The following is a 24,712-nucleotide window of genomic DNA, read 5'->3' as shown; positions in this document are numbered from 1 at the left end:
CACCTAGAGATGACCTCTACAGCCAGGACACCTAGATGAGCCCCAGAGACTGATCTAGTGAAGACCCTGTCTCCAAGACGGCCATCGGGACAAGACCACAGGAATCAGATGAGTTCTGATCGGAATCACAATCGGACTCTGCTTTAGCCTAGATTTAAACTGCTAATTTTGTCTGACTAGAGGAGAATGACACTATTTCGACAAACTATTTCCCCATCTAAATAACGTAAAGCTGATGTAAAGCCACCCAACTTTATATCAAGCCGATGTAAAGCTGCTTTGACACAATTTGCATTGTTAAAAGCGCTATACAAATAATATTGACTTGACTTGCCTTAAGGCTAGGTCACACGGCATCAACAGACTAACTGAGGCCAACAGACATGTTTGATGGATTTCAGAACTGTGTGTTAGGCCTGTTGCCATTGGTCAGTGTTTGTTTTTACCGACTGAACATTCGGTGTGTGTATGTCAGGTCAGGAATGTCTGGACAGTATGGTATAATTTTCTAACAAACTGATGTAATCTGGTAATTGCTGGTGTCTGTTGGTGCAGTGTGAATTAGCTTTTAGAATGTTCACAATTCAAAATCTAATGGGCAGCTATGATGTCATTGTAACATTGAAAAGATTTAACTGGAATTAATCTTTTTATTGCATTTATTTGCATACCAAATAAAAATTGGTCTTTTTATTACATCTATTTTGGCATGAGATGAGAATTCTCCAATTTAAATTTTTGCATGCATTTTTAAGAGCAACACGCACATCTCAACAACAACCAATGAATATTTCCAAGTCCACACCCTATTTTTTTCTTTTCCTGCATGACCCCCAAAAAATTAAATGCTGCTTAACTGGCATAATAGGATGTTGGCATTAATATAGTGTGTTCCAGCCATGTTGGAATTACCACAATTGCAAGCTCAAATTGGAGGTCTCAAACATCAGAGCTGTAATTACTGAATATACTATAATCTTGAGATTACGGCAATTATGAGTGTGAATGCACCATTAAAAGCAGAGCTTTAGACTTTAGTATTCCGTGTCAATCCCTCACAATAGAAATCCACAAAACACATTTTAATGAATTTTACTAATTTAATGGTCTTTGGAGTAACTCTTTTCCATATAAACTTAAAAAAATACAACTTTTATACAGATATCTTGGGTGACTTTAATAAATGTAGTGACATGGAACAAAGACAGCATTGTGTTAAAAGCAGCCATAGGTAGAGGTGGTGTAGTTGAATTAGGGCTGCTCTATTGCAGCGCTGTTGATTTGAGTTATCAGTGTCTGTAAGACCTCAAGTCTGGTCCTGACCCACTGTGGCGAGGACAGGTTGTGGTCTGGCCCCACTATTGCCTGCAGGGCTTTCAAGGCACTTTCTGCTGTCTGGAGGTGTCGCTCGAACTCCTCTTCTACTTCCGTCTCCCGTCTTGCCCTTTTCGGACATGGCTGAACAGGAAAAGAATTGTAGAATTAGTAAAAATTTGTTCCATAGGTAAGTCAGACAATAAAGTAAGCCATCCGCTCACTCACCTCCTCAGCAAGTGGTGTGTGTAAAGGTGAGCTGGTCTCACGCTCCATTTGCTCACAGTGTTTCTCTATTATACTCCTCCACTCCTTCAGACGCTCTAGTCTTGCTTCCTCAGACTCCTGGTGTGAGATGGTCTGTAGAAAGTGATACATTAATCGATATAAGGAGCACTTAAATAAGACAATTACACTTACAATTACAGTCTATGCATCTCTCATTCCATACCTTACTGAGGAAGTTTAACACTTTGGTTTTGATCTCCTCTGATGTCAATGTCTGAGAAATCACTTCCTCATGGTTGGTTATCTTAAGTTACAAAAGAGACATTTGAGCTAGATTACAAAACTGTTGATTAAAAACAATGATAAAGAGGGATGTGATTTGAGATTTATTTTTTTTACCAAATAATAGTTGATACAGAAAATAATCACTTAGGTTTACATTATGGGACTCACCTATACTTGAACTAAATGCACTGCTTATAATCAGAATTATTAGAATTTATTTTGAGTCAGTTTTTTCTTTCAAGAACTTATATATAAACTTCTGAATTACTCAAATACAAATTTAACAATTTAAGATATTGTCTGTTTAATAATAATGAAAAACATGGTTATATAATGGGGAAATTCCCACCTCTGCAAAGAGGCCAAAGGCCTCCAGGACATGATGGAGGATCAGCCAGGATGGGTGATTCAGGAGACCATTAAACAGATCACGGATTCTTGGCAAAACTCGACACTGCAGTCATACACATTCATATGCAGACACAATGAAATGACCAATGAGAGAGCTAATTTCTGGTCTTATTTTTTTTTTTTTACTCGTATTCCACTTTTACCTTAATACTGGGAGAAATAAACACTCTTCCCATGGAAGTAAGGAACTCCAAAGCAGCTAAAAGAAGGTCATCAGGGCATTTCTGGATAGTCAACCCACTCAAACATGAAACAGCCTGTTTAAAAAACAGAACAACTTGCATCAAAATGAACTAAGATCTAAAAAGATTTAAAAAAAATAAAATGAAGGCCCTAAGAAAACAGTAAATGTTCAAATATCACCTGAACAATGACATGTGGCTCTATACTTTTGATCAGAACAGCTGATATTGACAGGAGTAACTTTACAGTGCACTGGAGAGGAGGATGAACCTGCACCTAATAGTAGATGAATAGTGGAAAAAATATATATTAACCCGCTTACATGTGAATGAGATTCTTTACTTTAACATGTCACCCCTTTTAGTGATACTGCTCAAAAGTTTGGAGTCAGTAAGACTAAGAAAGAAAGAAATGTTCCTGAAAAGTATCTTTTGCTCACCAAGGTTGCATTTATTTGATCAAAAATACAGTAAAAACAGTAATATGGTGAAATATTATTAAATTCAAAACCGTTTTCCATTTTGCAAATTTTAAAATGAATTTATTCATGAGTTGGCAGCCTTCAGTGTCACATGACCCTTCAGAAAGCATTTTAATATGCTGATTTGTAGCTCAAAAACATTTGGGACATCAGATGCCCATTTTCCACAAGTTGGTATGATTCTTTAAGGTCTTCATGAAAAATCTTTACCATTGAGAAATTTTAACCAAAGTATTTTAGAGTAGAACAACACCCTTTTTAACAAAAACGGTTCTGTTCACAGCGAGCCGTTTCAGTGCATGTCCCTTTAAATATAATGAGCTCTGCTCACCCCACCCCTCTCTTCCGTGGGGTGACAAGCCATTCTCGTGAGACTAAACTTTAGCCGCATTCATCGTGGAACTTGACTAACACATTATTAGGAAAGGTGATTTGCAAAGATTCATAAAAAAAAAAAAAAACATATGACGGTGACGTAGGGGTGTGCGATATGACGATTTTTGATCGTGGACGATAAAAATGTCTCCACGATCTGCTTTTGAAGAAATATCGTAGTATCGTGCTACAGCGCACATTATGTTAAATACAGTACTGGCGCCTCCGTCTCTATATACTGTACAGAAGAGACTGTAGATGGTTCGCACTCTTTTGTCTAGTTTTTCAGAGTGCGAACCATCTACAGTCTCTTCTATACTTCATTGGTTTCCACGCACCTGGACTTACCATTAGCCTTCATCTGAGCGCAACAGTATTTCCTTGTCTTCTATATACTGTACAACACGACATACAGCAGTAGAGTTACTCTGACAGGACACTGCACTTATTCGTGATCGCAAAAAAGTACATTATTTGGAAACGGATATGTGCCTGTATATTAGATGCATGCAGGTCTTAAAGAGACAGGACACTAAACGTGCTGTCGACTGTCATTAAAGGGATAGTTCACCCTAAAATTAAATTGCTGTCATTATTTACTCACATGTTGTCCCAAACCTCTATTAATTTCTTGTGCTGAACCCAAAATAAGATATTTTGAAGAATGAGGGTAACCAAACAGTTGCTGGTCTACATTGAATATGATGGCAGGAAAGAAAAATCCTATGGAAGTCACTGAGGACCAGCAACTGTTTGGTTTTCCACCTTCTTCAAAATAGCATTTATGTTCAGCAGAAGAAAGAAACTCATTCAGATTTAAAACAAAAAAAGTCATGACGTATTGTCAAGTATGGTGACCCATACTCGAAATTGGTGCTCTGCGTTTAACCCATCCAAGTGCACACACACAACAGTGAGTAGTGAACAAATGCACACACACACACACACACACACCGTGAACACACACCCAGAGCAGTGGGCAGCCATTTATGCTGCGGCGCCCGGGGAGCAGTTGGGGGTTCGGTGCCTTGCTCAAGGGCACCTCAGTCATGGTATTGAGGGTGGAGAGAGCGCTGGACATTCACTCCCCCCACCTACAACCCCTGCCGGCCGGGGACTCGAACCCGCAACCTTTCGATTACGAGTCCAATTCTCTAACCATTAGGCCACGACTTCAACTTTTGAGTAAATGATGGTATAAAATAAAACATGACAGAAATATGACAGAATATTTATTTTTGGGGGAACTATTCATTTAACGTTAACAAAACGCAGAGAGAAAAAAAAAAAAAAAAAAAATCACTCATTCTTGACTGAAAAACTTTAACAGTTGCTTTAGGAATCAGTCTATATAGTGTTTTATTTTTATATTTGTTCATTCAATTTCATTGAATGCTCCTGCTAAAATACACCTATTGCACCTGAAAATAAAGCAGTTTGTTTTATTTGTATATTAGGTGTATTTGTAATGTGTATCTTTGTTCTTATTTTTTAATAAGAAAGATAAAATAATGACAAAGATTTTTATCTTCGCCTACTTTGGCCTAAATATCTGCCATGTCTTTTTTTTGTTACCTTGAAAGGCTTTGTCTTTCTAGTTTGGCTGTAATGCTCAGACAACTTGTAAAACCAAAATAGTAAAACCAACATGACAAAGAATCGTGATAAAATCGTGATATTTCTAAAAAAAAAAAAATCGTGATATGATATTTTTTCCATATCGCCCACCCCTACGGTGACGGCACTCGAATGTACCAGGATGCTGCGGAGGCAATGAGAGACATAGCTTCACGAAGATTCTCCGTTACCGGGGTGAAGCCATCCACTACTACAGACCAAGAGGAAATCGCACAACTATCTACTTGGCAAGTAGCGAGGAGAAGATGAAACCGGGGCGGAGATCAGGAATCTGGAATAGTGGACGGTTGCACACAACCCAAGAAAACTCCTCACCCACAATACAAAGAAAAACTCCAGAGATTCAGGAAATTTGGTAGAGGCATTGTCAATGTATAAATTGAACAACAAGAGAGACGCTGCGGGAGTGGTTAAGCTTGTTAGCCAACAATGAAGAATATGAACAAACACATCCTTAAAGTTATTACATTTAATGTGAATGGGATTTTGAACCCAGCTAAGAGAAGTCAAATACTATTAAAAATGAAAAGGGAAAAATGCAGAGATTGTGCTCCTACAAGAGATACATCTCACTCCAGAAGAACATGAAAAACTAAAGAGAATGGGATTCAATAAGGTGTACTATTCATCTTATAAGTCAGGCCACAGAAGGGGTGTAGCAATTTTAATATCACAAATTTCTTTATTTGAGCACCTCTGAGATCTCAGATAAGGAAGGAAGATACATAAGTTTCAGGGAAAATAGACAATACTATCATTACAATATGTAATATTTATATATGTAATGTCTGATCATGCACCCCTCTCTTGTACTATACATATTAGAGAGAACCTGAGAAGAACACTTTGGAGGTTAAATACAAGCATTCTACAATTTCAAACTCAAATGGAGGAGGATATAAGAATATTTATTGAAGAAAACGATAATGGGGAAGTTAACTCAGCAACGGTATGGGATGCCTTAAAAACAGTCATTAGGGGCAGAATCATATTCTGTGCTTACGAAAAGAAATTAAAGCAGATCTCAATAATGAGCTAAAAAAACTTGAATCGCAACATAAATAGGAACAAAAAGCACACCTGATGATTAAAAGAAAATTAGAAATGAAATAAATATAATGTATTCACAAGAAATTGAAAGTTGATATTTACGAAATAAATATTATGAATCAACTAAACTTTTGGCAAGGAAGCTACAAAAACAAACGGATAATACAATATATAAAATAAGGGATTTGAATTCTAAAATCATACAATATAAACAAAACAAAATACTAAAAACATTGAAAAAAATATCATAAATTACTATATACACAACCACCCTTAGAAGATGAGCAACAGATTGGACAATTCCTTGACTCCCTCAATTTACCAGTTATAACAGAGGAACAAAATCAAACATTATCAGCTGCGGTAACTGAGAACTAAATAACGCCATCTCCAGACTCAAGACAAATAAGTCCAGGTCCTGATGGCTTTTCATCAGAGTTGTACAAGACTTTTCATTCTGAATTAATACAGAGTCTTCTTCAGGCTTGCAATACATCAGTTATCCCAAAAGAGGGAAAAGATAAATTAGAATGTAGTTCATACGGACCAATTTCGATCCTGAATGTTGATTACAAATTATATACAAGCATCTTTTCCAAAAGACTGGAAAAGATTCTCCCCCAACTAATACATAACGATCAGACTGGTTTTCTCTCTCAAAAGACAAACACATGATAATATAACTAGCAGAGGCTAATTTTAACCCACTTTTAATAAAAAGTAAAGATGATATACACAGGTGGAATGCCGTCCGATTTATAGAAAAGGTGCAAAATCTATGGATTAAAGCCCAATTAAAAATATGGAATACAATAAAAGGAAGAATATAAATTAGATCGTAAATTACAAATAATTCAATGGTGTGCCTATGATCCTGAATTTAAGACAAATAGAATGGATTATAGATTCAAATCATGGGTGTCAAAAGGAATAACAACATTCTATTCTCTTATGGAAAAGGGAGAGTTGAAAGACTTTGAAAGTTTGAAGAAAGAGTACTGCCTTGAGAAATCAGATTTTTATAGATATCTCCAGCTACGCAATCATTTTGAAAACAACATCAAAGATAAAACAGACTTTGATGACCCAGTATGGAAGATATTTACAGGTGCTTACCAAGGTGATTTAAATAAAGGTGTCATCTCAAGGTCTTAGGATAAAGAAAACTCCATATATTAAAGAAAAGCATATATTAGCATATATTAAAGAAAAAATGGGAAAAAGAAGGTAATTTTTTAATATCGAATGAGGAATGGCTTGATGCATGTAAATTCCCATGGAAATGTACTAATTCTCACATATGGCGGGAATTTGAGTGGAAATGCCTTATTAGATTTTTTATTACACCGAAACAGAAAGCACATATTGAGGGAGGGGACACCAAATGTTGGAGACAGTGTAGGTTTCAGGAAGCCAATCACTGGCATATATATTCTGGGAATGCCCAGTGATAAAAACCTTTTTGGTGGAGCTTCATAAAGCAGTGGAAGGCATTTTTAACACTACACTGCCTTTGCACTTTTCCACATTATATTTAGGAAATACTAATCTGAAAAGATTTCCTGAAAGATACCTATTTGGCATTCTAACAGTTGCTGGTAAAAAAGCACTCACAAGGTGCTGGTTGATTCCTGAACCCCCCACAATACAAGAATGGATGGATATTGTGAATGATATTTATGTTATGGAAAAGATTACTTTTTCCCTTCGTCTTCAGAAAAGTTTGGTCCAAGTGGATCGAATATGTAAGGCCAATACGGCCAGACTTTGTGGAGGTATAAAACAAATGATCCTTCCCTTCTGAATGGAAAATGTTATTTGTGATCCTTTCCACATCGGAAACTAACGGACTTTCTCCCACAGTCTCTACCATAGACCAAGAACAAACATTTAACATTTAATATGAAAATTGATTATTAATTATATATCTGACCTCCCCCGAACAGTTCAAATGATTATTGTTACTAATATTATTATTTTATTTTGTCTGTTATTTTGATTATGTTTAAAAAATAAAAATTTAATGGCTTTTGTTTTGAAATAATATACTGTTCATGCTGCTACATCAAAAAAAAAAAAAAAAAAAAAAAAAAACCCAACAATAGCTTCTTTTGTAGGTGAAGCTGGATTCACACGATTCACGAATCATTCGCACGAACAAATGCATTAAGTAGATCAGGGGGGCATTCAGCAGCTCAGATGTTGGGAACAAATGACGACGGCTTTGTTCATTACTACATTCAACAACAGAACACCTCAATTGCTTAGGAGACAATGCTAAAATGGCAGTGTTAGTCAATAGTCATAGGAGGGGCCAAGAATCTGTGAATGGCTTGATCTGAGACAGTTCTTATGATTTTTGGGGATTTAAAAAAAAAAAAAAAAAAAAAAAGGCACTAGGTGGATTTTTTTACCATTATCGGGTGGTTGTGTACACACACTGCCAACACACATTTCTGTTCAAACACCAAGAAAAAGTTAATTTAGCATCTGATGACCCTGTACTGACCCCAAAATTTTGAACAGTTATGTGTATGTGAAATCTGATCACCTGGTTGCTACTCATGCGACTCCACAGCTGGGAGATGATCTTCACAGAAGATATCACACACTCAGCCTCCAGGTTGCTTCCTCCCATCAACATCAGCACACAGCCTAGTATCCGGTTCTGAATCACAAGGAAAAACAAAGTTAAAACCAAGCCTGGGCAAGATATTTATCTTAAAGACCAGTCTGGTTTTTAAATGCAGGATGTCAGATAGAGTTTACACACTGTTGATGTGTCAATCTACAACAAAGAAAATCTGAAGTGTTTAAATAACAATAAAAAAAACTAAGTTTCCCATGGTCAAACTGGGTAAGTGTGTGGATTTGTTTTGTATCCATAATCAAAACTTTAATCTACAACAACCCTCACAAAAATTTGTTCAGGGTAAGACTGAGGCATAAAACACATTCAAAGCCTTGGAACTTGAATGTGGATTGAAATAGGGGTGCCCCGATCCGATATTCAGTATTGGTATTGCTCCGATACTGGCATTTTCTGCCGGATCAGGGTATCGGTCAGACAAGACCAATCCATATCCGATAATCTGCGTATACTATTGTGTTATTTTTAAGCCCCAAGAAAGCCACAAGAACATCATAAAGCACCATAAAGTTTTTGTGCACTATATTCCTATTAGCACTATATAAGTGTTCTGAAGCCGCTCCACAGTTTAATGTGAGGTAGGCTACAGATGAATATTTAAGTCAAGTTCATGTAAATTATTTTCTCCGCTGCAGCTGTCTGTCATCCTCCATTCAGCATTCAAACTGTGTGTTGCGTTCGGTTACGACAGTTAAGACGATGAAACTCTCTCCAAGATTATTCAATGTTCCTAATATTATACTTGATCTGCAAATAAAGATAAATGGTTTTGCGTAAAAAGGACTTTATCTAGTTGGAGTTTCGTTTTGTTTCTAAATCGTGTTCATTTCTAGTAGTAGAGAACACTACGAATTGTTCTTCACTGAGACTCAACTGAGATTTAAAAGTAACAGATGTCTATGCGGAGCGCTGCGTGCTGTGACTCCGTGTTGCTTCAAGCACATCATTCTGCGCACGAGATGCGTATAAGCGCTTTGTGCGCTCTGTATTGGAGCTTGTCGTATTATAATACTTTTGCACAATGACAGATTATTAGTCAATTATTACAAGCTGTTAAAAAATGTTGCTGCCTCATTACTGTGCTATACATTTAAAATAAATATTTTTTAATATTAAAGTAGGCCCTATATATTAACATTACTTTTTTCATGAATGTATTTTTACAACCATACAAAGAGCAATGTGTAACATTTTACCAGATTTAGTCCAACACTTATTCACTTTTATTTGTTCCCCACTAAAAAAATATTTTTTCACTTTATAAAATTGTGCACTAATGATTTTTCTAGATTAACTTTTGCTACTGAATTATCCACTAACCTAGTTTATAATGGTATTTTTGTCATAGATTATGATATATATTTTTTTCCATTTGTTAGTTTTTCTTTAGAAGAAAGTTGTCTATATTTAGTAGATTGTGTGTAACACACAATAGAGTGATGATCAGTTCAACACACATTGAGGTATAGAAATTCTACACGGATTAAAAAAAAAACTGCACTGGTATCGAATCGATATTAGCGGATACTCAATTTTTGGTATCGGATCGGGATCTGAAAAAGTGCTATCGAGCCACCCCTATCAAAGACTGTCTGTTTCCTCTTCATTACCCAATTATGTCTTGGGTAATGAACTGTTAGTGGTAAAGTTGTTTTTGTAATATGCCAGCATTTTTGATGTTTTTAAAATCAAGGCCTTGTGTAATAAAAATAAAAAAAGGCAAACATCCTATTAAGTATAAAGTTTGTGTTCAGTGGCACCAATGTCACTTTAGTTCTCTCACAAGTCTCGGCATATCTCCCATCCTGTAGCTGTTATTCTGCCATTCCTGCAGCACAACAGAAGCCCCGGAAAGCATCTCTTTCTCCACCCGCATACGTGCCTCTGTGCACAGACACCTCAGCAGAGTGTGGTGCCACACACACAGGTTTTCTTCCTGAGCAGGAGGGAAGTGCTCCACAAACTCCACCTGTCACAAGAAACACTCCATCACATTTTTAAAATGTACCATTTTGCTACCTACAAAACAAAAACAACTGTGGGAACAGAAATAAACTATATTACAAACTCATCAATGTTCTGAGGAAGTTTTTTTTTGCAGAGTTGTGTTCATTTTCTTTATCTGGACTAGAAAAAAAAGAAACTAACCTGGTGTTTTGGGGTCATGAGAAATAGCAGGCGTCTAAGCAGCAGGGCCAAGTGAAACAGCTGATAACCCTCACCAGGACATGACCTTATCTTGACAGTACAACAACAATACAGGTCATGGAAGCAATTGGTGGACTACTAAAAACCGGAGATTTTCTAGCAATTTGTTCAGACAAAATGTTCAAACCAAGAGAACTTAAAGAAATTCTAAACACTCTCCAAAAATTGAATTACAATGGGTCAAAAGAGTATTTAGTCATCTTTAAAACAGAAAAAATAAATTGTATGGATAAAGAATAGAACAAATACAGTCTTGAAGCAAAACATAGATCTATGGTTTAAATGAAGACAAAGGTATTTGGACTTTCTCTAATTGTCAAATGTAAAGCTCTCTCACACACACACACAAATGTATAGAATTCATTTTAAGAAAATAATACTTTTCTTCAACAAAGATGCATTAAATTGATCAAAAGAGACAGTAAAACCATTTTTAACGATACAAAAGATTTCGATTTCAAATAAATGCTGTTCTTTTGAATTTTCTATTCTTGAAAGAATACTGGAAATTATACTTTGAAATCTATTTTTAAAAGTCATTACTGTTCAGCATTACTGTTTTACTGCATTTGATTAAATAAATGCAGCCTTGGTAAACATAAGACTTTTTTCAACAACAAAAAATCTTACCAACTTTTGATTAGTTGTGTATAGTAAAAAAAAAAAAAAAAAAAAAGTTAACATGATTGTTTTCATTGTAATTTTGATCAAATAAATGGAGACCTAGAAGCTTATGAGAACTTTGTGTATTTGTGTGTTTATCCATACACATACTGTACATAGAACCTATAGAATAAGTTGTTCACCAACACTTAACACATTAACAACATTTACAAAAATACCAAGCACACAAGAAAAATAGTACAAGACTGTGATAGACAGGTGTATTTCTCCCCATGCTCATTTTGACACCAATTGTCAGCTCAGTCAGGGTGTAAGAAAGAAAAAGGGCCCCCTGTGGTCCCTCATTCCAGACCATTCCAGAAAACCACAAGAGCATAAAAAGGTCATATTCCCAGCACATTCCACTCACCAGGTGAGCAATAAGGAGGACATGATGAAAACACAACTCAGCCGTGCCATACCTGAAGAGAGACCGAAAGAACAACTCTGATATTGCATATAAGCATGCTTTTCTTGCATCCTTTAGAGCAGTAGATGTTTTCCAACTTGTATAGACATGTCTAAGCAGAGCATGGTTATCAATATTGTTTAGGGAGTTTTAGAAAGTATTGAATGACTCCTAAACCACAATGACAAAACTTTGGAAATTTATACTTCTGGAAAGTAGTAGTCATAGAAGTCCGATGGTCTACACATATAGGTGTGTATCTACACTTACCGGGCCAGAAAGCACCAGACATCTGTGGCCAAGACAGCCATCTGCGTGTCTGCCTGCAATACGGCAGCTAATAGTGACCGCTCCTGAAAGAAGCAAACAGAGGACAGCAAGATTATATGATGTTTTTTCCTTTTTTCTGATGAAATGTACAAGCTATTTGTCACTTGGCCAGCTGAAAATTATTTCAGCATTAAATTTCTAACACAACTTTGAGCATAAAAATGTATTTAAATGCTAATATTGAAAGTAATGATTAATAACTTTTCAATGATTTCTTTGAGAGAATCATGTTAATCTTAGTAATCACAAGAATAGCATAAGAATATAATTGTCAAGATTTGTGTCAAGCTCAAACGCAACTTGTCTTTTCAAACCACAAGAATTTAAGTACATTTTATTTTTCACATCATCCAGAGAGAAAAAACAAGCTTTGTTATACAACACTTGAGTACAATTCAACAAATTCAATAAAAGGGATCACTGACCAATGGAGCGAAGTGCTGAGCAGGCAGAACAGCCACACAAGCACACATATGCACACACACATGCTGGTACAGACTGACTCTACCCTGAGCCTGCCCTCGCAGCATTACTCCCGGCAACCACACCGGCACGGCACGCTCCAACATACACCGACGAAAACTCTGCAACACTGCCTCAAACACAGACCATCTGTAGAAAGACAGTTTTTGCTGGCATTATGTACTTGAGCCAAAAATGCTGCACCTAGAGATAACAAAATCTCAATTTAAGTAGGCACCATTTTCACCCCCCCAAAAAAAATAAAAAACATTCTTGCCGACCCCAAACATTTTGTCAGTACTGTACAATGAAAGGCCATATTATTGCAGTATTCCCTTTTGCTCCAACAGCCAAGACAAACAAACGTCAACACTACTAAATTTTATTTACAATTATCACATTTTTCACTCTATGTACTCATAAGTTTAAGACTACTGATTTACTTTCTTTAAGAAAATAGCTAACTACAAATGAAACCGTATCAATAAATCAATGTTATCAATAAATGCCAAGGCAATTCGGGGAATGTTGTATAATTAATTATACTAAAACTCAAAATGATGCTCAACTGCAGCACTGTTGACTAGTTTGTCAATTTCATCTAAATGGCAGACTAGTTCTGGCCCCATCCCAAATGGAACACTTCATGTGCACTTTCTGTCTTACGGACTTAAAATGGCCGCCGCGTGTCCGTTAAGTCCACGAGACCGTAGGGTGTCCCATTCGTCATTTTAGCATTCAAAAGGGTGCTCTCTAGCGCCCCCCTTTGTGGCCACTATGTGCCCTCAATACGCACTTTTGCAGACCTCTACCCGACAGTCAAAGTGGCATTACATCATGAAAGTGCGGACTCAGAGGAAGACCACAAGGGTTTAGGGTGCCATTTGGGACAGGGCCTATAAGTGCAAAGTACCTGGGAGCTTCCTCCGAAAATTGGCTGCCATCAGTCCACAGCCACAGCGCCTCCTCTGGCTGGGAGGAGAGTTTACCCAGAACATTCACCAGCAGCAGACACTGTGGCAGACAAAGCTCTGTACTGCACTCTAAAATGCACAAACAAAAAAAACTAATTGGCAAATTAAATTTAAAAAAAAAATTCCCCTCAATTTATTATCTACCTTGTTTGAACTGAGGTCATGTTTTATTAATTTGTTCTTTCATTTTATTTTAGTTAAATCTTAGTCATGATTTTACTAAAACAACGGAATGAATTAGTACAAGACAGCCATGATTTTACTAAAACAACGGAATGAATTACAATGTTGTGGGAATAAAAAAAATAAAATAAAATAAAAAAAAAAAAGTAATTTTTTTTTTTATGTGATGTGCTCCATAGTGTACAGCAAGTTTATGTATACTGAATGATTTTCCCTCATCTCGGAGCCTGTAATTAATCTGAAAACATCAAATTGCATTTTCCTAATGACTGAAGTTAACATTAGTATAGTCTATAAAGTGACTAAAAACCAGGTTAAATGTCCTATGAACTAACAATGTACAAGTCAAAGGTTTGTTGGAAGAAATGTTAAAGGAATGTTGCAGGGTTCAAGAGGAAGTTGATATAATAGTTTGCAAGAAGCAGCTCACGGTGATCTGGGTCCAGGACAGATTCTGCAAAGGGTCGGAAGGAGAGCAGCTGTGTCAGCACGGCATCCATGGGAACCAGAACCGCCACTCTCAACTCCTCAATGAGGGCAGAGGGCACAGACGGGGCACACACAGAGGTAGGGATCTTGCTGAGGAGGGAAAAACCACAAGTTTAATTAGACATCATAGACAAAATAGAGAGGGGAAAAATATGAAACTGACATGATTTTAAAATCAAGTTGCTTGAAATCCCCATGTTATGAATGTTGACCTTGCAATATACAATCATGGTTAGAATTATTGGCACCCTTAGTAAATATGATCAAAGGCGGCTGTGAAAATCTGCATTGTTAATCCTTTTGATCTGTTATTTAAAAAATTCACAAAAATCTAACCTTTCATTGGATAAAAAGAATGTAAAACGGGGGAAAATATAATTATGAAATAAATGGTTTTTCTCTAATACACATTGGCCACAATTAACGACACCCTTTTATTCAATACTTTTTGAAACCTCCATTTGCCAGTTTAACAGCTCTAAGTTTTCTCCTATAATGCCTGATGAGGTTAGACAACACCTGACAAGAGATCAGATACCATTCCTTCATCCAGAATCACTCCAGATCCTTTAGATTCACAGCTCCATGTTGGTGTTTCTTCTCTTCAATTCACCCCACTCATTTTCTATAGGGTTCAGGTCAGAGGACTGGAATGGCCATAGCAGAAGCTTGGTTTTGTGCTCAGTGACCCATTTTTGTCTCAGTGACCCATTTTTGAGGTTTGTGTTTGGATTATTATACGGTTGGAAGATCCAAACATGGCCCATTATAAGATTTCTAACAGAGTCAGACACTTATTGATTTTTTATCTTTGATAGAATCCATGATGCCATGCGTCTAAACAAGATGTCCAGGACCTCCAGCAGAAATATACTGTAGGCCCCACAACATCAAAACTACAGCAGTATATTTAATTGTACACATGGGGTACTTTTTATCCCTGTGTTCACCAAACCCATCTTAAGGGTTTGCTGCTAAGAAAGCTAATTTTTTAGTTTCATCTGACCATAGAAGCCAGTCCCATTTGAAGTTCCAGTCGTGTCTGATAACTGAATATGCTGGAGTTTGTTTTTGGATGAGCTAGGATAAATTTTCATGAAATCCTCCTAAACAACATGTGGTGATGTAGGTGCTGTTTGACTTTTCCCAAGGTTTTCTGACCCCGAGACTCATCCATTTTCTGCAATTCTCCAGCTGTGGTCCTTGGAGTCTTTAGCCACTCAAAATCTCCTCCTCACCGTGTATTAGGACAATATAGACACACCTCTTCTTCCAGGCAGTTTCATAACATTTTGTGTTGATCAGAAATTCCTAATTATAGCCCTGATGGTGGAAATGGGAATTTTCACTGCTCTAGCTCTCGTCTTAAAACCACTTCACTAATTTGTGAAGCTCAATTATCTTTTGCTGCACATCAGAAATATATTCTTTGGTTTTTCTCATTGTGATGGATGATTAAGGGAATTTGGGCTTTGTTTTCCCTCCTATTTATATTTCTGTGAAACAGGAAACCATGGCTGGATAATTTCATGTTCATAATCACCCTAGAGTGCTCAAAATTGTGAATATGACTGGGAATATACTTCAGAGATATTTTACTCATAAGAATTTCTGGGGGTGCAATAATGGTGTCGAACGTATATTTGAGAAAAATATTTCATAATGAGATTTTCCCCCATTTTCAGTTGTTTTAGTTCAATGAAAAGTTAGATTTTTTTTAAATAAAAGATCAAAGGATTAATAATGCAGGTTTATTTTCAGAGCCTTCTTTGACCATAGTTACCAAGGGTGCCATTAATTCTGACCACGACTGTATCTTTCATTTACCTGTGTATTTGTAGATACAACTGGTGAAATCGACAGCATGACTTGGCAAGAAATGCTTTAAATTCCTATCACATGACAAAAAACAGAACATTATAACTATTTCAGACTGTTACAATCATTTGAACAAGCTTTGATGTTTTGGAAGTTTTTAACTTTCACTTTCCCCTCAGTTACCTTTGTGTAGTGGACTAATGTGTTAGCAAAAAACCTAGACATTTTTGTTGCTTTTTGGAAAAGCTTGTATTCTGGACAGTGCACAACTTCCTATGAGAAACAAAAGGAGGAAGTCAGATATGAGCTGACCTTTTATATAAAAACTCTTATTTTCACTTATCCAACAAAAAGTCCCTGATAAATGATTCTAGGTCACCATTATTGCAATGAAAAAATAAAAAAATTAAAACAATCACCATCTCTGTTAAAAAAGAAAAAAAAAAAAGAAAACGCACCCTGTTCTGTTACAAACTTTACCTGTAGGCCTGCCTGTTGGATCTGTTGAGCTAGCTCAAGACAGTTCTGGACAGATGTATATAGGTCTTGACACAACGAGAAGGCTATGTCAGTGTGGCGAAGCCGATCTTCAACAAGAGACTGGTATTTCACACTCTGTCTGAAATCCAACACAAACTGTCAGTAGTACATAAATTTATATAATTTTTTCTGGGATTTTAGATTGAATAATTAAGTATTATGTGCAATTTATAATGTCTGATCATTTCTAAGGCTAAAGTTTGGGACAAGATGGTTTTTTGGCCTTTTAACGTTTTCTAGTTTGAAAAAAAAAAAAAAAAAAAAAAAAAAAAAACCTGGACTCTTGTTATTGGCATTTAAATCATGCAGCAAAAGTGAGACTTTCATTTTTACTTCAGCACATAAAATTCCCTATGCAACATGGCCATAAAATATCCGTTTCTATTAAAAGCAGATTTAAGGTTTCATGATGCACATTATACTCACTTTATGATAAATTTCCATGTGTTAGCATGTAGCGCAATGTCCAATCTGGATATGATTGAGCATATGTCCAGCAGACTGTGAATCACTGCAAGCCAAACACAAAATTTTAAATAACTATTGAAAAGTGCATCCATCTCTTCGCTTGAGATTGCTCACACAGATACCACAAACCTGTGACAATATCCGACACTTCCTCCTCAGAAGCAGTGTCCTCCAAACTAATTTTGTCCAACAGTTCCATCAAGCCCTTCTGCAAGGAATAGGCCTCTTTAAACATGCCCTGAAGCAGATCACCAACCAATGACAGCCTTCCACTGTACATGACCTCACTGTCCTATAAACACATCAACATCATACTGAAATTTACAGAAAATAAAATTCTCTGCATAACCACTATTGAAGTTCACAAACAGTAGTGTTGGGCGATATACCATCCTATAGTCAGCCTGTGAGATCGCTGATACACAATATCCTTGTGCTAATTTGTTTTAATGTACTTACAAATGCCTTGTCCAAATACCCACACTTGCAGTCTTTGCACTTGACTACTTATATGACGCATTTCCTGTATTTGGCGTTCAAGTGATGACGAAGACCACAAGTGTGTGTGAAACTTTTCATTACCTGATGGCACACACTTATAGCGTGGTAAACGTGTTGTTAAAAAAATAAAAATAAAAAGTGTTTACACAGCCTTATTTTTATTTTAAATATCTTGAATTTTAAAATAAACTTCTAAATGTCTGTTCAGTCCCTATAACATGATGCTCAGGTAAAAAAAAAAAAAAGTACACTTCCATATTGTCCTTAAAGTGCTCTATTTTTCACAAACTAATTTTGTACTTAATATACACAAAATTATTCTTTAATACTTCTTAAGATAAACTTAAGATCAACTAAGAGTATCCAACTGTGCTATTTTGGGACACCATGAATATGAACTAAAATGCGCTTTTAACATACTATCTCTATTTAAAAAATGTATTTCGTTACCACTTGTGCTTAATAGTGGTGTATTGTAACGAAGTAATAGTACTTTGTTACAGTACTTAAGTATTTTTGGGAGTATCTGTACTTTACTTGAGTTTTTATATTTCAGCTAACTTTTACTTTTACTCCACTACATTTCCTAATTAAAATGTATACTTTTACTCCCATACATTACCTCGAAACATATCCGTTACTTACTACAAAATAGTCAGAAGAACAGAACAGAAGAACAGAACAGAACAGAAGAACACGGACTGCAGGAAAGCAGGTTTGACGAATCAGTGGTCTGGCGATTAGAGTCCTAAAAGCACCTTTGCTCATCCTGTAGCTCAAATAGTAGAGCATGGCGCTAGCAACGCCAAGGTCATGGGTTCGATTCCCAGGGAAAGCAAGAGCTGATAAAATGTAAAAACTGTAACTTGAATGCAATGTAAGTCGCTTTGGATAAAAGCGTCTGCTAAATGCATAAATGTAAATGTGAAAACAAATGCGCGCACAACCGCAGACGATTCATTTTCCACTCAAGTCGAGTCTGGGGTGTGCAATATACAGTATATCTCCTGTGACTATATGGTAAGTGTTGTTGTAATGATGTGCGATCTGACATTATCAAGCAGGCTATATCACCAAATCACACACAGAGTGCACGCACGTTGATTTATTAGTCTATTAAAACTCAGAATTCCAGGCATTCTAAATTGTAGATGGCAAAAATGCTTCTGTATGCTTTTTATATTTATATGATTTAATATAGTTAACTTAATCTACTTCACACAAAGAGTACTGTTTTTCTGCAGATATCAGCATGATAACACATTTAATAATTATTTATACAAGTTCAGTAAAACAATAAGTGACTTACATTTTAGACATAATATTGCTTGTTTTTGCTCAATTTTGCCAACGTAAAATAGTTCCAAACAAAGATCACAGCACTGTTTTGCGTCTCTGAGCAATGGACAGTGTTTACTTATTGAATGAATCAGCTTTTTTGGACGAATCGGATGATAAAAGTGATTCACTCATTAACACAGTCAAATGCTTTGTTTCTGAATGAATCAGCCGTTTGAATCTCAATGACTCACTCATTAACAGTCACATGCTGCCACCTACTGGCGGTTTTAATTTCACATTGACTATTTTTGTAAATGTTCTACGTTTCTTATTCATTAGCTGATTTTCAGTTTTGTACAGGCTACCCATTTAAACTTTGTGTAAGTTATTTGTTATTTTATATTAGGCATAAAGCATGGTGTATTTTTATTTGTTTTGTTAATAAAAGTTCTATGCACTACGTTGTATTTTGTTGTTGCTTGAATGGAATTCAGATTTGCCGCTAATTTAAAAGTGAAAGTAGAATGCACACAGCGCTTTTACAAGTTATTTAAAACAGAAGGGAAGAGAGAAAAAGAGGGAAAACTCGACCCCCACCACCGTGACACCTGTATTACTGGTGTTGTCACATGTCGATTAACTGGTGGGAAAATATCCTCACCTTCACAACCCCATTGGCTATAATGCGCAACACTGTAAAAACACGTAAAAAGAAATATGATCGGACAAATAAGCCCTAATATTAATTAGATAATACTAACCTAATAATAATAATAATAATAATAATCGTCTTGATATCGTCAAAGGCATCAGCCACAGGCGATATCTTTGACTATTGTCGATACATGATACTATCGTCTATAAGCACAACCCTATAAAGGTGTGCTCTCAATCAATGGTTGATGGTGTAAAAATATATCCAGCGCACTATATAAAAAAATATTGTGGTACCTTGCAGTGCTGGAAGGTGTCCTTTAGGACGCTGAGAATGCAAGAGGGCAGAGAGCGAATGGCATCAAATGAGACAGACTCTTCAAAGGAACAGACACGACGCACACAGCCAGAGAGAGACTCCAGGGTCTGGACCATCATCTGACAAAAACACAACAGCAGAAATCACTTTGACCAGCAAATGAAGAAATTTTTATTTCAATTTCAATATGCCATATTCAAACCTTCAAGATATTTCTCAAAAACACATGCAGCTCTGTGTTCTGACTAGAGAGGCCTCCAATTTGCTTGCCGATTTCTTCCAAAAGACTGGCAAACACTTTTACCACCTGTGGATCACACGACAACACATATAAACAGGCTTCCTGTTAAATATTTCGGGCTATAGAATATTTTCAGAAGCTTCATTTAACTTTTCAGCTTTAGCTCATACAACACGTGACATAATTCATTACAACAGTGCTGTATGAAACAACCTTATTCCTTTCAGCTGTTGCATTAAAAAAAATTTTTTATTAATTACAGAGGTGTAATTTTTTTAAATAATATTATTTCCATTACCAGTATGTTTTTTGTTTTGTTTTTTTAAACTGTTTCATTATCATCATGATACCTTGAGTACTCAAGTACTTATTTCAATGAGCTATCATGTACTCAAAAAAAAAAAAAACTCAGCCCAACTATAAAACCGACATTTAAATCTCAAACCTTGGGTAAGACAGTGGAGAAACACCCCGTCTCTAATTCAGGTAAAGAAAGATGAGGGAGGAACCTGCTTGTGATTATTTGAAGAATATCTGTGGAAAAAAAAAAAATCAACAAAGTAGGTAATAAAAATAAAGCATTTATTGAGAAAAGCAATGAAAGCTTCCACAATTTAAAAACAGGAGCCTGTTGAAGATCATTTAAATGATCATGTTGTCTCTTATTTTGCACTTTTGCTTTAACTTACTTGCTTAGATATCCCTCATATATATCATACATAAAAAAGCGTATGTTTAGAGGTCCACCAGAGATATGCCAGGTCTAAAACAATGTCTTATTAATGACAGCTCAGACTTACTTGTGTGCTCTTCCCAGCTGTGAGTGTCATGATGCATGGCGTTTAAGTGTCAAGGCCAATTACTCACTTAGTTAGATCAATTACACTAAGGTAAATCAGTAATTGTTCTAAACAATCAAATGCAAGCGTATGAACATTCATACATGCATACACCTTAAACTACAAGTGAAATGAATTTGTGAAGGACGTCAGGAAAGGATATAATTAGTTTGGGCAGGACTGTTTTGAGCTCTTGTTGACAGGTCTCCTGGTTCCACTGAGAGACCTCTTCCAAAAGAGTAACTTGAGACATTGTGGTCACGGTTTTTCAAAACACACCTGCACTGACAACAAAGTTGTAACTTAACTCGATTTTATGCATTCACGAAACAACTCGCCAAACATGTTTTCGTAGTAACGTTAAAAGGGAACAGTTTTTTATTCGTTCAATCTGAAGCTTAAACTAACTCAACTAACTTCATACAATTTTTCAAAACTATTATCAATTTAGAACTTACCTACTCACTCAGAGAGAAACAATAACGATTAATAAACGCGTTCTTCTGATAATTATGGACAATAATGAGATCCTGTATACATATTTTGATCTGTTTGGGAGCTCCACACATTTCCTTCTTCTGGGCGACTTCATTCGCCAGCACTGCATGGGGTTTCTTTAAGAAAACAAAACCTGTTGGATGACTGTCCTAAGCGATATGTTTACCTATTTAACACTACACAATATAAAAAATGTCCTGATTACGTTTTTATTCGTTTTACGAGCGTACGTTAATAACAGTACAGCGCTTACGAGTCCCCCTATAAAAGTGAAATTGGTATCGCTCCCAAGTCCCAACTTCGCGCCTTTTTCTTAAAGGCGAAGTCCAGAATATATATATTTTATATTGTATATACTTGTTCGGATCATTTTACTGATTCGGATCTTTGAATCTCGGTCTCTTTGAATCTCAAGTCATTTCGTTCATTTCAGCAGAATATAATTAAAATGTTACATGTTAATATCCAAATTCCCCAACACGTGTATTTACGCAAACACTGATCACATTATATAAACTATGATGCAACCAAGACCAAATTATAAGAAGCAGAAATTATTAATTCATTGCTTAGCTGGCTGTGCAGTCTGTTAGTTCTCTTAAGTCAGCATTCAGCACTCCATCAGTTGTTGCAAATAAATATTTATTATTATTATATTCAAATATTGTCTAATTGGGTCTTATTTAGGCTACTATTAGGCTAAACTTTTTCTAACCAAACTTGCTTACACTACTGGTGTGTCTAAAATACAGATAATTATAATTTCATTTTTATTCTGCATTTATTTTTCATATCCGTCTGTGTTTTAAATGCCTAATTTTAGATATGCTCATATTCCACTGATGTATTTATGTATTTTTCCTTCGTCTGACATATAAAGGTACACCTTGTTATGTTCCATTTATGTTGGACAGGATGCTGGAAACTCATTCTTTATACATAATGTTTTTATATGCACGGAAGTGTTCAATTTGTATCCATCTTTTCATAGAGCATACGGATATTCTGGACCTAATGATATTTGAAGATTTGCAGAGCTTGCTGTTTCTGCTCAAAGGGTGTAAAAACCACAACAACCTCCTCCGAAAAGTCAAGTTGACATTATGACATTAAGTAAGAGTGAGGGAAAGGAGAAAGGTAAATAATTTTAACATTTTGCTGATCAGACAAGAACATTCTTGATCAGACGAGAATATTCCATGAAGACGTAGGTATCTAAGCCAATATAAAACTCCTTCAAATTGGCATCATCAATTTTTTTCTTTGCATGCTCTGAAGATCTTCATCTCTCAGCTCTTGAATATTACTATACGTTTATCTTAGTAGAATCTATTCAACTTGTATGTTGTATTCATTCTTTTTTTAAATCTCTTTAATTTTCAAATTTTCACATTTAATCATCTGTAATAAGTATCACTTATACTCATGATAATTGATTTTTAATAAACTACACTTTTACAGAAAGACTTCGTCAGCCTGGGTCTCTTCTCGGTGCATCAACTACCGTCTTAAATTATAGGCTATCACTTTTGTATTAGGCATTAAAAATAAGTCAATAATTTTTTTTTGTATTACATTAAAGTGAAGTCAACCCCAACTTTGTTTTAAAATGCTTTGTTTTAAAGTTGTGAACAAGATCACAAACAGAAATCACTTCAGTGAAGTGACCATCGCATGTTCCCTTTGCTAAAGGACTTCTGGTAGGGCCCTTCCAGAAGGGATTCAGTTGTTCACTTTCATTTGGGAAGTCCCTACAAATGGCATCCCCTTCCCAAAGTTCCCTTCAAGGGTGCAAAAAAAAAAAAAAAAAAAAAAAAAAACACTAGACGTTTGGAATACACCCAAGGCTACGCAGTCTGTTAATTCACCTCCTGAGTCTTCGGGTTCAAGTCTTTCGTTCTTTTCTGACGTGACCGCTTCCTGGATCAGAATCTTTTTATATATATATATATATATATATATATATAGGAATTATCAAAGTGATTTTCCCCATCATACAGATAAAGTTAAGCATTAATCAACTCTTCATTACTACATTCAATGTTATGGAAAAGAACCATTACAGGAATTCACAGATTTATAAATTGTAAGAAATAAAAAGCTCAAATAAAAATTGAGACAAGAAACATTACATAGCCGAACCGCAAGAGTAAAGAAGCACTTGTTTGAAAGGAAGGTTGGGAATTATTAACCAATTTCTGTATCCACTGCTGCTGTCATGTGACAAAAGAACAAACGACTTGAAAGCTACAGTCTCTCCTCCCTTTCATTGCAAAATCAAAATGCGTTTGTGTTCAACCAAGTTTCTTCTTTCCTTTCACATAACAACCTGCATTCAACTGAATCCCCCTTGCTGTCAGTCACTGAATCGCTATGGATTGCAAGAGCGGAGTCCAAATCATCAGATCTCATTCTGCAAGACTTATCTAATGCTTTAGACACTGTTAATCATCAAATCCTTCTGTCCACCCTCTCATCACTAGGCATCACCGGAGATGCACTTCACTGGTTTACATCTTATCTCAAGGTAGGTCCTTCAGAGTTGCTCGGGGAGAAGAGAATCAGTTCTTGGACCCCTCCTTTTCTCTATATACACACACACACACTACATCACTGGGACCCATCATACAGGCACATGGTTTTTCCTACCACTGCGATGCTGATGACATGCAGCGCTACCTCTCATTTCAATCAGATGATCCAACGGTACCTGTACGGATCTCAGGCAGCCTGATGCACATCTCGGGATAAAAGAGCATCACCTGTAGCTCAACCTGGCAACGACTGAGCTTCTCATCTTCCCAGCCTCCCCATCAGTACAGTTTACCATCCAGCTAGGCTCATCAATGATAATCCCATCATGATCAGCTAGGAATCTTGGTGTTATCCCTGATGATCAGCTGACCTTTAAAGATCATATTGCAAAAACACCAATCATGCAGGTTTGCACTAAGCATTAGAAAGATCAGGCCCTTCCTAACAGAACATGCAACACAGCCTCATCATTTCTAGGCGGGACTATTGCAATGCTCTTCTGGCTAGATTTCAGTCATGCGCAATCAGACCTCTGCAAATGATTGAAAATTTCAGCTGCACATTTTGTCATTGAACCAAAGACAGCCCATGTCACACTCATCTCTCTGTACTGGCCTCCAGTCACGGCTCACATGATGTTCAAGTCGTTGGTGCTTGCTGACAGAACAGCAACAGGCTCCACACC

General features: G+C 36.3%; 1 protein-coding gene across 8 annotated transcripts; it reads right to left on the bottom strand.

The window, feature by feature from the left end:
• Positions 1-1,077: 1,077 nt before the first annotated feature.
• Positions 1,078-21,780, bottom strand: LOC306879725 (FIGNL1-interacting regulator of recombination and mitosis-like). 8 transcript variants are annotated; one of them, XM_079432872.1, is made up of 25 exons: positions 21,453-21,780; positions 21,158-21,273; positions 20,956-20,995; positions 20,601-20,689; positions 20,117-20,221; positions 19,893-20,033; positions 17,289-17,451; positions 17,118-17,202; positions 16,632-16,770; positions 16,335-16,424; positions 16,161-16,225; positions 14,275-14,423; positions 13,601-13,730; positions 12,651-12,837; positions 12,166-12,248; positions 11,857-11,908; positions 10,764-10,853; positions 10,399-10,584; positions 8,517-8,633; positions 2,602-2,697; positions 2,382-2,495; positions 2,177-2,281; positions 1,766-1,846; positions 1,543-1,674; positions 1,078-1,458 (listed from the first exon to the last, which is right to left on the bottom strand). In XM_079432872.1, exons 2-25 carry the CDS (start codon positions 21,245-21,247, stop codon positions 1,252-1,254), a joined length of 2,736 nt encoding a protein of 911 aa, XP_079288998.1. In that variant the 5' UTR covers positions 21,248-21,273; positions 21,453-21,780; the 3' UTR covers positions 1,078-1,251. The 8 variants fall into 8 exon arrangements, with proteins under 8 accessions (XP_079288998.1, XP_079289000.1, XP_079288999.1 ...); XM_079432874.1 differs by having other exon boundaries at positions 21,158-21,278; positions 21,453-21,763; XM_079432873.1 differs by having other exon boundaries at positions 21,461-21,571.
• Between the last annotated feature and the right edge of the window lie 2,932 nt (positions 21,781-24,712).

Source organism: Barbus barbus, assembly GCF_936440315.1.
Source record: "Barbus barbus genome assembly, chromosome: 14".
NCBI classification, from domain to species: domain Eukaryota; kingdom Metazoa; phylum Chordata; class Actinopteri; order Cypriniformes; family Cyprinidae; genus Barbus; species Barbus barbus.
Note: the sequence above shows the minus strand (reverse complement) of the source record. Positions and strands in the feature narration are given on the sequence as shown.